We start from the raw sequence: 16,797 nt of genomic DNA on the forward strand, positions 1-16,797 counted from the left end.
GGAATTAAAGGGGAAGAGAACAGAAGGGTAGGAGTCATATAGTGCAGTTGAGATACTTTAAGTTTCTTAAGAACAACCACTACTTTTAAAAATGAATTGTATGTGTCAACAGGTTATATGACCTCTATAACTTTTCTGGACATTTGAAACCATTCTGAAAGCTAAATTGTATTTGAAATATTTTAAATTGAGACCCATTTGTATGTCCTAACACTAGTTGCTGAGTTCCTGGTATTGAGTCATGAACTGAGGCTTACAAATGATGTAGAATGAACTTTGGATGAGTTCACTATTGCTTAACACAACAACCTTTGACTGTTACATCATCTATTTTCTATGTCAGTAGCCATTTGACAATGAATGTTGTTAATTATTTCTTTTCCCTGCACATTAAATATACCTCCCAATATTTGCTTCAAACAGAACAGGTAGATAAAGCTGGAATTTAGAAACCCACAAAGAGTTCTTTGCTATGTCTGACTACCTTTGGTATGAAGGAATACCTTTTCCTACTTTAGGATATGATAGAGAAACACTTGAAAATTGTGATAAGTTTGTGATAAGAGATGAAGATACAGTCATACTGACTTACCCCAAATCAGGTAAGGACCATCAGAACGACTGTGAACTGTATGAGGCAGTTTAGGACTTTGATCAACATTCATTTGGGTGATGAGTGAATTGCTCTATAATATCTGATATTTAAAATGGTTTGTGTGAATGGAGAGCTGTGTGACAGTGCATTTTCACTCAAAGAAAGACCTCTAAACTGATTCATATCAATAGAGGATCAGTTAAGCCATGAGAACCATGTTAGGGGATCCTAAAGCAAATTCTGACATTGTTCTGTCTCTGTGTGAAAGGAGGAAAAAGATGAAAATAAACAAAAGGAATAGTATCAAGAGAAAAAGGAATGGTATAAGAATATGTGGGGGAAAGTACTAAATCTGGAACATTCAGGACTATGAGGCATGATTTATAAAATCTCGGAGAGAGAAATTAGGATTCAACCTGAAGACACAGGAAGCAAAACAACCAAGTCTTGTCTTGACTTCAGTTCAAAAATGGCAATCCTGCCTCCAGGAATCTCAGAATGAGACTGTGTCTGAGTGCTGTTTCCTCCATTTTATATTCCGTTCTAGAGCTGGGATTAAAGGCATGAACCACTGGTATTAAAGGTATGCACTGCCCAGTTTCTATGTCAAACTAGTGTAGCTACTGGGATGAAAGATGTATGTCGCCATTACCTGGTCTGTAAGACTGACCATTATGGATGTTTTACTCTCTGATCTTCAGACAAGCTTTATTTATTAAAATATAAATGGAATGCCACTACAGGACTGTTTTGCTTTTATTAAATCAAATCCAATTATAAATTGCAAGACAGAAAGAGAAATCTTTCCAGCAACTCCACTATCCCACCTGGCAATCAGCTCTCTGCACTGTAACCTCTTCCCAAAGGAACAAAGGGAACTCCAACCCAGATCTCTGCCAAGTCCCTGACTATCCCAAAGTGAAAGTGTGCAAACCTCATCCTCAATTCTTATCTCTTCACATACACAGAGAGTACCACATGCATAGGGCTTATTGGGTCAAATTCACACAACTTTCCCCCTTTTGTCTAAGTAAGTTATAATTCTAACAAAAAGTATATGCAAAAATAATAATTACAAAATGTTGTCAGGAAAAAAGAAAAGGTAATAATATAAACAAAATTGTTATAAATAACAAGAAAAACATCAAGAAAAAACTCATTATAGATGTCCATAAGATAGGTAATTGCCAAATTGCAGCGATTACTTATTCCATAGTTGTCCTTTCCTGAAGAGAGTAATTTTTTTGCCTAAGATTTGAGAGGCTTGTAATTTTAACTATCTAGTCTTCAACCCCATCAAAGACCCAAGAAGGAATGTAATATTACTTGAGTATTCATGTCATGTAAGAGATAACTTTCAAAAAATGCAAGAAATGACAAAAACAGCTGGCTGCCTGTACAGTCACCCACAGTTTTTCTGCAACATTGGGTCAACCAACTTTGGCTGTAGGTATAGAATATCTGACAGACCAATTTTAAGAAGCAGGAAAATTTGAAAGACTGTCCTCTAGGAAAGGTTTATTAGTCACTTGTCCTTTTGTCCTGCTTGTTTGGACTGGACAGAATGAACGTATAGGCCAGGATTGCCAAGTAGAAAACCAACTCCATATGGAGTATTTCAGTGTCTATCATCCTCTCAGGAGTAGATCAGTCTTTCTTGGAGTAGTTATGTCTCATGTTACCAGAATTATTAGTAGTTAAGTCATTTAAATGTCATATTATATAGGACTTTAAAGTGTTTGAAGATAAGCTATCTTTGTGGAAAATATCTTTGCATTCCTAGAAAATCCAACTGAGATGACTATAAGATTGACAAACATGGGAGATGATTAAACTATAATTCTATTAGTCTCTTTTGCTTAAAGACTAAAGCTTCACATTACAAAAATAAACAATCTGTAAACAGATGTACAGTATAAGAACAATAACCTTAAAATTGTGACAATATACAAAATTATATTAATCAGAGGTAGAAATGTATATTGTAGTAGAATAATGTTCATTTTAATCAATATACAATATCCTAAACATAAGTAGAAACACATATACAGTATGACAAAATTAATTTTACATTTGTATTAATATGCAAAAATATTTAAGCAGAAGTAGGAACATATGTGCATTATAACAAAAATAATTTTAAATTTGCATCAAAGTACAAATTATCTTAAGTAAGAATAGAAAAATAATTTTGAATTTTTATCAATATTCAATATCGATGCCAGTGCAAATTATTTAAAATTGTTAGTTGCTTATTCACTTTACAAATAGATATAACAATCTACCTTATTATTCTATCATCTCTATCCCCCGTTTATCTATTCCCTCTGAGATCTTGTTGTCCAATATCTATTTTCCTGCCCAAACCATATAATAATTTTTACCAATGCTCAATGGATGACCATTATCCACAACCCTGAGGAAAACCAAGATCATCCACACCACCTACTGGAAGAAGGGACATTGTTTTCTTATAATTACTTCTTGCTGTCTGGCTACAATGTTATCTCACAGAACTCAGAGAGATTCACCTGCCTCTGCCTCCCAAGTTCTCAGATTAAAGGTGTGTGTCAATCACTGTCTGGCACTAGCTTTGATATTTAATTGAATTGGGACTACAGATTTTTTGAAAAGTAAAGAAATTTTAATTTTTATGTAGTTTGATTTTACCCTGTAGAGAATATTTGTTACATTAGGCCTGATTATTTTATGTTTGGAAATTTTTCCTGAGAGTTTTCTCTTCTTCTTTAGATATCTAGATATCCAAAGTTCTTTGACTTGCTTAAGATGGGTATTTCTATTTTCCTGTAAAGCCAAAAAACAGAACCCTGGCCCAACCATTATAGGGTGAGTAGCCTTCAGACAGGTAGAATTGCTCGATCCAATAGCGAACTGTCACTTCTCTATTGCTGTGCACAATGCCCATCTGAACTCTATGTGCTACCATACAGTTTGCGAGCTTCTGAGCTTCGGGCAAGGGGCTGGAGGTTGAAACACACAATGACATACAGAGAGGCAGAGACAGAGACTTCTAGTCACTGGTAAGAAGCCCTTTATTCAATAGCACCATGGAGGCTTATATACTCAACAGTTAGGTGGGCCAACAGGTGAAATCCTGATCCTCTGATCTTCAAGGCCAAAGGCAACACATACTCATAAAGCAGAGCTGGTAAACAACTTTGACACAGCTTTTAGTAACTCAAATCAGAAGGAAAGTAAAGATCTCTAGCAGGAAAGAGCATCGGGAGGCCAGGACTAAAAATGGTCCCAGCACTCCATAGTAAGAGATTTCTTCTGTTCAAACTGAATCTTTATTAATTTTGATGGTATCCATCCCTTTTATTATCCTGTGGATACAAAAACAAAACCCCACCCCTAATGCAACATATATCTTGATTTCCTTTCTCAGGTCAACACATCTTTATAGGTGCAGGTTGACTTAGTTCAGTAGTTTCTCCTATTGTTCAATTTCTCTCCACAGCTGCTGTTCCTTTCTCATTAGCATTTAGAAAATATAAAGTTAATAAGAAATTACACAATCTATATCTGGGGAGCCTTTATTGCACATTTCTGTTTACTAAGCAATTCTTTTATAGTTTGTTTAGACCTTTCTACAGCTACTTGCCCAGTTAGATTATATGACATACCTGCAATAAAATTTATTTTTTAATATGGAAAAGCATGTTTTATTTTACTAAAGACTTATGCTCCAGCATGTCAGTCTTAATTTGTATAGGTATTTTCATGATGGCCATGACTTCTATTAGGTGTATACTTACAGAATCAGCATTTTCAGAGCTCAAAGCACCTATCCATTAAAATTTTGATACAATATGTATCTATAGTATACTTTATATATTAAATTTTCTAAATTATGTATTATGAAACATCCATATGCAAAATTTAAATTTTTTTAATTCTTTGAAAGAACTGGGTTTAATTCATTCCAGTAGTATAATTTGATTATATAAGGAACAAGTAGTACATTTTCATATAACTCCCTTTGTTTGGCCAAGTGAGGAAAAGTCCTCTTTCAAACCATTATTTTAACATGGTGCTTTTTAGGAAGTTCTGAGGCATTCAATATATTTTCTATAAATATCAATTTTATCATTACTTTGTGATAGAGGGCCTGGCAGGCCTATATGGGTTCTGATGTGAGATATATATATATATATATATATATATATATATATATATATATATAGGCTGATTTTTATTACTGATCATTTCCTATAATTGTATAAATGGCAAAGCAAAATCTGTCTCAGGAATAAGTTCAGCAATTTCAATGTGAAAAACAATTCTTCCTGCATATTGAGAGTCAGTACTACATTAAGAGGGTCTGTAATAACCATTAATACCAAAAGAATGGCATATAATCCTGACTTTTGGTCAGAATTATAATGACTTTGAGACATTTGACTCAAATTTTCTGATTTATGTCCCACCTTTTTAGAATTATTTTCATCAGTATTTAATGTAGGGTATCCAGATATTGGTGTTTTCCGTATAATGCGAGGAATGACACAACTGGTTCTTTTAATGAATTGAACTATTTTGTTTTATGGATATCTGCTGTTCATCTTTCCCAAAAATTTACTGCAAGCTCTTTGCCAGTGTTCATTTTCTGCCCACAAAGAGGAAATTTTCTTATTAGTAAAATGTACTATAATTTCTGCTGTATCCATTCCGGTCAGTTGTCAAAGTCTTAATTTTCCTTTTAGAATCAACACAGAAATATTTTCCACATATGTTTTTAATTTGTTGTAGAGTTTGTGTTGTAAAAATACCCGTCCCCATATAATATCTTCTCTCTGCATTAAAATACCTTTAGGAGAATTGATGGAGGGTAACATAACTTGAAAGAAGTCAATCTCACCATACACACATACCTCCTATGCTTTCTTTTACATGAAATCCAATTCTATCTCAGGTTCCACTGTTAATTCTCTGGGACTATTTAAGTTCTTGTCACCTTTTAAAGTTTTAAAAAAAATATTACTAAGTTCCCACATTGTTATTCCAATAGTGGTGCACAAATGGGAAATTTCTGTCAGCAATCGTTGAAAGCCATTAAGTGTCTGCAATCAATCGCTCCTAATTTGCATGTTTTGGGGTAAAATTTTGCTTAGACCTATTTTATATCCTAAATAATTAATACAATTTACTCTGCATTTTTTACAGGAGCAATTTTAGCAAATTTAGTAAATTTTTATTTACTTTTCCAAATACAAGTGTACATATTCCTTATTGCCTGCATAATGACATTTTTAGCTGTTGATATGCCAAAGTTTTAAAAATTGTAAAGTTTTTATTTTCTTATTTTTCATCATTTATTTGTTGTTTTAATATCTAAATTTATCAAGTACTTTAAAATTTTTGAGAATTGCCACAGGTATAATAATCTATAATGACCAACAGATATTGCTGATGTTCAGATTGCTAGTTCCTGTGAAGATTTTAGGATGTATTAATGATGTTTGGACATCAGGTGCTGCAGTTGAGGCACCAGAGTACTTCAGGGGACATCCTGTATAGTGCTTTGACTCAGGCTCCAGGACCTGACTGTTCTTTGGATGAAATTTCCACCCAGGCTAGCCCCAACCTGGTACCTGTGAGTGCTAGGCAGAATTACAGGGATCCCGTAAGTGGGATGGGAAAAAGACTACTTACACACCTGGCCCACATCAGATGATTTAAACCAAAGAAATTTATTTAGCTACAGCAACTATACACCATAGTAGTTGTACATTAGCATCTGATTGCATTGGATTTGGGGAATTAGCAGCATAAAAAAAATGTCCTAAGCAGCAGGACCAAAATCTGCCCAGTGTTTGTATGAACTGAGCAGTACTGATTGCGAAGGATACCCAACAGCTACAAAGGCCTAGACCACATAGGTACTGTGTGGCAATGGGTTCATGATAGCCTAGCACAGGTACTTCCTTCAGAAGGCAGCATGGAGAATGAGGTGAGGAGGACTATGGTGGGGTAAGTGCTGCAGATGCCTCTGGGACCTAGCATGAGCAATATGGCCCAACCTGTCAAGCACATGAGATTCTGGCTTGGTGCAGGGCAATTTTGAGTGAATCTGTCCTCCAACTAGCCAAGTAAGAATTTTAAGGGAGGGGAGAAGAGAAAAATGTAGACCTCAATAAAAATCAATTAAAAAAAAGAAAAAAAATTAAAAGGGGTATGTATGAACATGTTTAAGACAAGTAGACACAGCAAGCTCCAATGGGAGACAAGGTAGCATGGAAAAGTACCTGGATGGCAGTTCAGTCAGTCAGAGGCAGGGCTTGCCAAAACTAATGGGCAGTAGTGGAGTTGAGGGTAAAACTTGTGAGCTACATGGGGCAGTAGGATCCAGTAGGCATGTTTGGGTTCTGACCACATGGGCACCAGGTGAAGCAGAAACTCTGTTGACTGTTATACCATTTATTAAATCAAACCGAAGCACTATGATTGCGGGACAAAAGGAGGACTCCAAGTCACATCTCCAACCACTGTGCTGTACTGCCAGGAAATCAACTCTCCACTGTTGCATTGTGACCCCTTTCCAAAGGGCCAAAGGGAACTCCAAACATTAGCTCTGTTCATTCACTCACCATCCCAAAGAGAGAGAACATGACCCTCACCCTCAGTTTTTATCTGGCCACATACCCAGAGAAGATCATGCCCTCTAGGCTTCATGCCCCAGTTTCATTATCTTATCAGACCAAATTCCCACAACACCAGACAATGTCAAGTAGAAGAATTACCATGAACCTTGATCCAGATAGTGAATAGTGTTTCAAAACCCAAGTAATGAAAAAGAGGAATCATGGGTTTTGTGGGAGGGGTGTTTGTTGGGTTGCAGAAGCATGGAACATTGCCTAAGTATTAGGTTGCTGACATCAACAATACAGTAACATGAAAAAGTCGGGGTCAGTGAAATGCAGGATAAAGAAGAAAGCTAGAGAAATATGCATCGACAAATAAGCATTTAAACAGAAATACAAGGGTGTGTGGTAAGTAGACACAAGAGGTCTTCTGTGCCTTAAAGAGAAGCAGTACTTATACACACCCTGGAGAATGAATGCATCTAAACAGCATTATATTAAATGAATGGAGCCAGGTTCAAGTACAGATTCCATGACTGCATCCCTATGAAATATCTGATAGTCAAGCTCACTGCACTAGAATGTTGGATGATGATAGCCTAGGACTGGAGGAGGTGTTCAGTAGGCAGGTAGAGTTCACTGAGTACTGTCAAAGTTTTTCTAAGTCAAGCATTGGTAATGTGCTGGATGAGTATACTTTGTGCTTATACAATATGGACACTGTGGACACTTCAGGTCTATGTTCTTTGAAACAGTTGCACTGTACATTGTTTGGTGTTATATTGTACTTGAGTTTTTTTTCAAAATTATTTTTGAAAAGAGTAACCATCACTTTTTCTTCTTGTTCAGGAACAAATTGGATGATTGAAATGATCTCCTTGATTCAGACCAAGGGGAATCCCAAATGGATTCAATCTGTTCCCATTTGGGAACGCTCACCCTGGATAGAGACGTCATATGGATATGAATTATTAATCAATAAGGAAGGACCACGCCTCATCAGCTCCCACCTTCCCTTCCATCTTTTCCCCAAGTCCTTTTTCAGTTCCAAGGCCAAGGTCAGTGTCCAGTGTTTGAGAAATCCTTTACTGAATGCTCATTGAACATAGTCTACCAAGACAGGCCCTGGAGCTCTTGTTGAAATGTACTCTGATTGTATAACTTGCAGGAGGGAAGCTGGGATTCTCATGCACTAAGTGATGCTGATGTGTCCCTTCCTCAGATTACATCAGAGAATCTGGATATCAATTACTGCATAGTGATCCCGTGAAGGTATATGAGAGAAAGTGAAAAATAAGCAAGCACATTCCGAAGCTACATATGGAGGTCAAGCAGATTTCAAACTCTAGTGGACAGTAGATGTTACTCTTTTGTTGTCATCACAGTCACTAAGCTAATCCTGATTCTACACAAAGTCCATTTTCTTTGGTGAATCCCTCAAGGCAGATTCACTGGGCCAATTGTCTCTTCAAGGAGTTTATTTAACAGTCTATATCTCATCCCTAACCACCATGCCTTGCCATTTCTAGATACCTATTAAGATTAGTATCCACACTATTGTCTGTGTCACTAATTGATGATCTCCAAAAGGGATAAGAAATATCTAGCTCCTAACTTATTACAGCTCCTTGTAAGTAAGAAAGTTTTTTAGAAGTTCCTCTACCATCGAAACTTAAAATATTTTATGCTTGACCTACAAAGACTAACTTAGAAAAAAATATCACAAAGCATTGAGACCATTCACCTTCATGCTTGTGTCTTATATGAATTTGGTAAACACTTGGCTGAAGAAATTAGGCTTATAGAGATGAATTCTAAAATAATATCACAAAGAGCAATGAGACAATTATAAATTTCATCTTACTAAAATTATTTATTTTTAATTAATTAATTTTATTTTGAGATTATAATATATTGAAATACATCATTTCCTCTTCCTCTTTCTCTCTCCAAACTGATCCATGTATCCTTTCTTTCTATCTTTCAAATTTACGATCTTCTTCATTAATTATGTTATATTTGTGTAAGTATATATATCTTCATATTACTAAATACTTAATTACTATCTGCTCAGTCTTACCATCTTACTTGTATCTTTTCATTCCTGAGATTTTGTATAACCAATTGTTAACCTTTTCCAAGGGGAAGTATATTTCCCCCACTCTTAGCATTTCTTAGTTGAATGAAAGTCTTTGTGTTCCCTATTGTGCAGTGCACACTGGCTTTGAGCTTTGATAATAATTAACTTTAGAGTTATATTTTGTATTTACAGCTGCTGAAACCAAGTAGTTTGTCATTACACAGATTGATCTGTCACAGTGCTCATTAGTCTGTTTACATAAAATGTTCTAGCACAATGGATCGATTGTCTTTCGCCATGTTAACTAATTGATCTTTAAAACAATTGCTTCAGTCTTGGTTTGATGTTGTTTTTTAGAAATATTAATGACCTCAGTCATTTAGCTGTTAAATTTTTGTAAACCAAGAAGAATTATAAAAAGAAATCAGACTTTAGATATTTGAAATATTAAAATATAGACCATTTTTATATTTTGTCAAAATAAAAATAATAAATATTTTTAAATCCTCTTGGATATTTGATTCATATTTCATATAAATCATTTATATTCATATAAATATTTCATTTATATGTGTCAGTTAAAAGGTTTGAAATGACTATATTGATCTTCATTCATGTTTTTCCATTTAAGGTGATCTTTGTCATCAGAAATCCTAGAGATGCTTTTGTGTCTAGTTATTTTTTCTTTCATAAGACAAAACTTGCTAAGAATCCAGAGTTATTTGGAGCTTATTTTGAACGGTTCCTCAAAGGAAATGGTGAGTGTCATGTTAAATATGGAAACTGGGAGAAGCTCAGAGATATTTTCTAAAGACAAGGAAGATATAGCTTTGTCAGGGCTTCAACTCTCTGCATAGTCAGAGATGATCTTGAAGATTTACTCCTCCTGTATCCTCCTTGAGTTCTAGGCATACAAGCACCTATTAACATGCTATGTTTATATAATATTGGTGCTCAAATCCACAAAGCATCTATGTTATATAACTTGTCTACATCCATAGACATTAGTATATTCTATAGTCTTCTCTTGGTTCCATCATATCCCTCTACATATAATTGATCTGTGACTCCAAGGCTCTTTACCATTTTGAACCTAACTGAGAAGTCTTTCTGCTATCACACGCCACTGCAAACAAGGAACAACAATAGTTTTCCCCATGTCACTCTATTGGAATCATTTGGTGTATGGAGTTATCCAGGAATAATGTAGATATGATAATTTGTGGTGGTTTGAATGAGAAATGTCCCACACAGATATCAGCATTTGAACACTTGTTTCCCAGTTGACGGCCTTGTTTTAGAAGATTTAGAAGACACAGAGTTGCTAGCAGAAGCATTACATTGAGTGTGGACTTTGGAAGATTAAATTCTTTTTTCCAATTAAATTCATTTATTTTAATCTTAACAGTAGTTCCCCTCCCTCACCTTTTCCCACTCTTTCCCCCAACATCGCTGCTCATGTCATCCCCTAATCTACTCCTCCTCTGTTTCTGCTGAGAAAGGGTCAGGCCTCACCATGTGTGTCAACAAAGTATGGCATGTCAAGTTGAGCTAAGACTAAGCTACTCCCCTTGTATTAAGGCTGAGCAAGTTAACACAGTATTAGGAATAAGGTACTGAAAGATACCCAAAGCATTACGGACAGGTTGTGTTATCACCAGTTGGAGTCTCACGAGTAGATCAAGTTATACAACTGACACACATATTTAGAGGGCATAGGTTAGACCCCCGCAGGCTTCCTAGCTATTATTTCATGTCAGTTCACAGTCTTTGAGCTCCTATAAGCCCGGGATAGTTTTTTCTTTATGTTTCCTTATCATGACCTTGAGCCCCTGACTTACACTATTCTTCCACCCTTCTTCAAGAGGATTCCCTAAGCTCTTCCCAGTGCTTTTCTGTAAAACTCAGTGTCTGGTTCCATCATTCACTGGAGAAAGGCTCCCTGTTGACAACTGGTACAGTAACCAATCTGATTACAGGATATGGCCAGATCAGGCAACTTCTTATCTATTATTGCTAGGAGTCTTACCTTGGATCACCCTTGTAGATTCATGGGATTTTCCCTTGCACCAGGTATCTACCTGATCCAAAACATGGTCCCCATTAAGACCTCTGTTTCATTACTCTCCCTTCCATCCATGTACCCAACATAATTCCTCATGTTCTCATTCCCCAGTGTTCCCCATCTACCAAGGAGATCTTCTATGTGCCCACGCCAGGCCATCCATACATTCCAGTCCCTTTTGGGGCTCTCCCTGTGATGTAACCTTCCTGGGACTGTGGATTGCAGCTTGATTACTTTTTATTTTGCAGCTAATATCCCCTTAGGAGTGAGTACATTCCATGTTTTTATTTCTGTGTCTGGGTTACCTCACTCAGCATGATATATTTTCTAGTTCTAGCCTTCAAATTTTCTGATGTCATTTTTTTCCACAGCTGAACAATACTCCATTCTGTAAATGTACATTTTTTTTATTCGTTATTTGATTGAGGGCCCTCTAGGTTGTTGCCATGCTCTGGTTATTTTGAAAAACACTGTAATGACCATAGTTGAGGAAGTATCCTTGTGGAATGTTTGAGCTTCCTTAGGGTATATGCTCAAGACTGGTACAGATCCAGATCTTGAAGTAAATTGATTGCCAATTTTCTGAGAAACTACCATATTGATTTCCAACGTGGCTCTAGAAGCTTGCACTACCACCAGTAGAGGAGGAGTATTTTGTTTCACATAAAATGTTTAAATTCTTAAGTTGCTTATATCATCTTTCTATGTTTCCTATTTGTTGTTGAGGAGATAACCTTACCTGACATATGTTGCCATTGCTCCCTTTCCACCATTACTATTTATTCTTATCCATCTAGAATCATAAGCCAAAACTAAGTTTTCTCTGTCTTATGTAAGATGTTTGTTACATAAGACCTTTGTTCATGATGTTTTATCACAGCAAAAAGAAATAACAAGTGTGCTTGGGTTCCTATCATGATTCTGATTTGTGGATTTTCTTAGTCTTTTTTCTCAGTGGCTTCCCATACAATAACCTAACTTTCACCATTTTTTTAAAGCCATCATTTCAAATATTGTAAATACTATTTTTTATGTGTTTCAAAATATTATCATAGGCAGGGATTATTTACACTTTGCATTACTTTTATTGATATATAATAATTAGATATAATAAATGGATTCATTATGACATTCCAATAATGTGCACAGGTCTTTCAGTCACATTAAGAGCCCACTAAACTCTTCTGTCCTTTTCCCACTCTTGCTACTCGTTATCCTCTTCCCCACTAGCTCTGCTTTCTACTTCAATGTCCCTATTTTCATCTGTAATTTTATGACCCTCAGAATTCTGTTGGGTTTGCTCACTGGAAAATAGGGAAGAAGTCATTTAGAAGAACATGGGTACCTTACCAGTAACTAGTTTACTGAAAATGTATCTCTGTTTTAACCAACAATAAATAGCTGCCTATAGTTCCTGTAAGAACAAGGTTTCATACTCTATACCCCTTAACTACTCTTAACTGTTTATAAAGCTTCAGGTAAGGGGTGGTTCTTATAGCATTTATTCTCCTTGTAGTAGTCCTTGTGTAGTAATCAGAGAAATTATAAGTTAAAGAGTATTGTGACCATATCATATCTAGGAGAAAATATTCTACATAATTTAGCCCATCTTTTGTTTTTTTCATCATTTCCACATTCTTCCTTCATGTTTTTAAGCCTATATGGGGGTTTATATGTCTCATTTAGGGTGAGCATGGGAAAGGCACACATTCTCAGGATTGTGACCACTTTTGACACTCCAAAACTACCACTGTTCATTACCAGAAGAACCTTTTTTGACCAAAGTGACAAAAGTGATTTTTAAGTACAAGTGTAGCTATTTAGAAGACAGTTTGATACCTACATCATATCCGCTTAAGAGAAAAAAGTGATAGCTTCAACAGTACAAACTATTTCCTCCCAGGCATCAGAAATTGACCATGTTGACTGCACCAGATATAATCTCTTGTTGATCATAAAATGATTAGTTATCCCAATACCACAATTGCCATTATTGCTCTAGTGGGCATATCTTGTAAGCATGGTTGAAGTATATATCAGTGTCCACAGCTCAGTAATAATGTTGGTGACAATATCCCACTGCATAATACCTTTGGTACTATGAAAGCTATTCAGCAAAACGTATATTCCCTGATAGCTTTCTTTATGTACTGTGGCAAGTATATAAGAAATTGGGTCTTACCAACTAGTTATTGTGAACAACTGACGACTGTGACAATTGCCTATTTAATTTGGATCCTCAGTCCCTTTCTAGGCAACAGCTCCTATTGAGATATCCCAATATCAGCAATGAAGTTTTTATTTAATATCCTATGACCTCTTGGAGCTGTATTGTCTACTCATACAAGTACCTTGACATAAACTTATTAATATGTTTAATGAGCTTACAAACTACTGAGTTTCCATATGTCATTTTCATACATTCTTGTTTTGGCTAGTTTTAGATCTCATCTTCCCACTCTATCTTTGCATCAACCAACTCCATCTCATATTTCCTCCTTCATACCCATACCATTGGTGTTCTGGAATTTCTCTTTACTTAATGTCTTAATACTTAGTACTTTTTATTATGTCCCTTCTAATTGTCTAACTTTCAGCTTCATTTCTGTTTTGTGCAGTTGATCTTAAACACACGAAAAACTTGTTTATAATCCCAATATGAGAAAGAATGTGAAGTGTTTTTCTATCTGTGCCTCAGTTACTATGTTAAGTATATTTTCCAGGTCCTTCTATTTTACTGAGAGTTTAGCAATTTCAACTTTATACCTGAATGATATTTAACAGTGCACACTGTTCACAATTTTACTGTCTATTTATCTGTTAATGATCATCTAATTTGAACCTATTTCCTGACTATTGTGAATAGAGCTTCAAGAAGCACAGATGTTTGCATACTTGTACAGTCATATATATCTAATATTTAGTAGCTTATATCTAACTAATTTGATCATATGCCTAAGATTTGATATCTGGGTCATATGGAAGTTTGATTTTCAGCTTTACATTCCACAGAGACTTCAATTATGGCTGTGTTATTTTCCACTCACCACAGTGTTTGTCTTTCCGCACACTTTCTACTTAGTATAAAAAACTAAACTTTATGAAGAAACTTGGAAACAAATCAAAACAATGTCCACTGAAATTAAGACTCAGAGTCTACATAAGTTAATCAATTTATATACAGTTAGAATTTATATTTAAAATGTAAGCTTTTTTTTCTTACTGACAGTGTCCTTTGCTTTACAGAAGCTTCTCAGTTTCAGGAGGTTCCATTTATTCATTGTTTCTCTTATTGTCTGTGCTACTGGGGTTCTACTTAGGAAGTGGTCTCCTGTGCCTATATCTTGTAGACTACTTCCCACTTTCTCTTCTATCTGGTTCAAAGTGGTCAGATTAATGTGGATGTCTTTAATCCATTTGGACTTGAGTTTTGTACATGTTGATAGATATGGATCTACTTTCATTCTTCTACAGGTTGACATCCAGTTATGCCAGCACCATTTGTTAAAGATGCTTTCCTTCTTCCATTGTATGCCTTTAGCTCCCTTGTCAAAAATCAGGTGTTCATAGGTTTGTGGGATAATATCTGAGTCTTCTATTCGATTCCATAGGTCGACTTCTCTGTTCTTATGCCAATACCAAGCTGTTTTCAATACTGTTGCTCTGTAAAAGACTACCTTCTGACTGGGTGAAGATCTTCACCAACCCCTCATCAGGCAAAGGTCTGATCTCCAAAATATACAAAGAACTCAAGAAACTAGACACTAAAACTCTAATTAACCCAATTAAAAAATGGGGTACTGAACTGAACAGAGAATTCACAACAGAAGAACTTTGGATGGCCAAAAGACACTTAAGGTCATGCTCAACCTCCTTAGCGATCAGGGAAATGCAAATCAAAACAACTTTAAGATACCATCTTACACCTGCCAGAATAGCTAAACTTAAAAACACCAATGATAGCCTGTGCTGGAGAGGATGTGGAGTGAGGAGAACACTCATCCATTGTTGGTGGGAATGCAAACTTGTGCAGCCACTGTGGAAATCAGTGTGGCGGTTTCTCAGGAAACTGGGAGTCAACCTCCCTCAGGACCCAGCAATTCCACTCTTGGGAATATACCCAAGAGATGCCCTATCATACTACAAAAGCATTTGTTCAACTATGTTCATAGCTACACTGTTTGTAATAGCCAGAACATGGAAACAACCTAGGTGCCCCTAAATAGAAGAATGGTTAAAGAAGGTGTGCAATATATACACATTAGAGTTTTACACAGCAGTAAAAAACAATGACATCTTGAATTTTTCATGCAAATGGATGGAAATAGAAAACACTTTACTGAGTGAGGTAACCCAGACCCAAAAAGAGGAATATGGTATGTACTCACTCATAAGTAGATTCTAGCCATAATTAAAGGTCTTTGAGCCTATAATTCGTGATCCTAGAGAAGCTAAATAAAAAGGTAAACCTGAAGAAAATCATATAGTTATCCTCCTGGATATAGGAAGTAGTCAAGATTGCAAGGCAAACTTGGGTGCACGGGGAGGGGTGTGGAGGGGTGGAAATAAGAGGAGATGGTTAGAGAGAAGGGAGAGGGGAAGGATTGGGGATGGCGTGGGGGCATGAGATGGGGGGAGGAAGGATGGATATGGGAGCAGGCAAGCATATATCTCAACTAAGGGAGCCATTTTAGGGTTGGAAAGAGACTTGTTTTTGGAGGGGTTCTCAGACCCAAGGAGAGGTCCCCAGATTCTTCCCTGGGCAGCAGAGGAGAGGGTGCCTGAACTGGCCTTGGCCCATAACCATACTGATGAATATTTTGCATATTACCATAGAACCTTCATCTGGTGATGGATGGAGATAGAGACACATATTGGAACACTGAACTTAACTCCCTAGATCCAAATGAGAAGCAGAAGGAGGGAAAACGTGAGCAAGATAGGCAGAACCAGAGGGAACCTTCATCTGATGATAGATGGAGATAGAGACAGAGACCCACATTGGAGCACTGGACTGAGCCCCCAAGGTCCAAATGAGGAGCAGAAAGAGGAAGAACTTGAAAAAGGAAATCAGGACCGAGAGGGGTGCGTTCACCCACTGATACAAGGGGACTGATAGAATGAGAGCTCACCAAGGCCAGCTGGACTGGGACTGAACGAGCATGTGATCAAACCAGATTCTCTGAATGTGGCTGACATGGGTGCTGACTGAGAATCCATTGACAATGGCACTGGGTCTTGTTTCGTCTGCATGTAATGGCTTTTTGGGATCCTAGTCTGTTTGGATGCTCACCTTCCTAGGCCTGGAGGGAAGGGGGAGGAACTTGAACTTCCCACAGGGCAGGAAACCCTGACTGCTCTTTGGACTGGAGAGGGAGGAGGAGAGGGAGTGGGGAGCTGGGAGGAGAGGGAGTGGGGGGAATGGGAGGGTATGGGGAGAAGGTGAGGAAGT

The 16,797-nt window shown here is 36.7% G+C and overlaps 1 protein-coding gene across 4 annotated transcripts in view; it reads left to right on the top strand.

Annotated features, from left to right (window-relative positions):
- The first annotated feature begins 414 nt into the window (after window positions 1-414).
- LOC125396005 (sulfotransferase 2A1-like) overlaps window positions 415-16,797 on the top strand; it is a 39,567-nt gene continuing 23,184 nt past the window's right edge. For all 4 annotated transcript variants that reach the window (XR_015738550.1, XM_087908927.1, XM_087908917.1 and 1 more), the window contains exons 1-3: window positions 415-602; window positions 8,050-8,258; window positions 9,912-10,038. Coding sequence is in view for 3 of the 4 variants with exons in the window: in XM_087908927.1 (XP_087765053.1) it covers window positions 473-602; window positions 8,050-8,258; window positions 9,912-10,038 (466 nt within the window). In the remaining variant the exon portion in view is untranslated. The remainder of the gene's footprint in view (window positions 603-8,049; window positions 8,259-9,911; window positions 10,039-16,797) is intronic.

Source organism: Myodes glareolus, chromosome 1, assembly GCF_982192425.1.
Source record: "Myodes glareolus chromosome 1, mMyoGla1.1, whole genome shotgun sequence".
In the NCBI taxonomy this organism is placed as follows: domain Eukaryota; kingdom Metazoa; phylum Chordata; class Mammalia; order Rodentia; family Cricetidae; genus Myodes; species Myodes glareolus.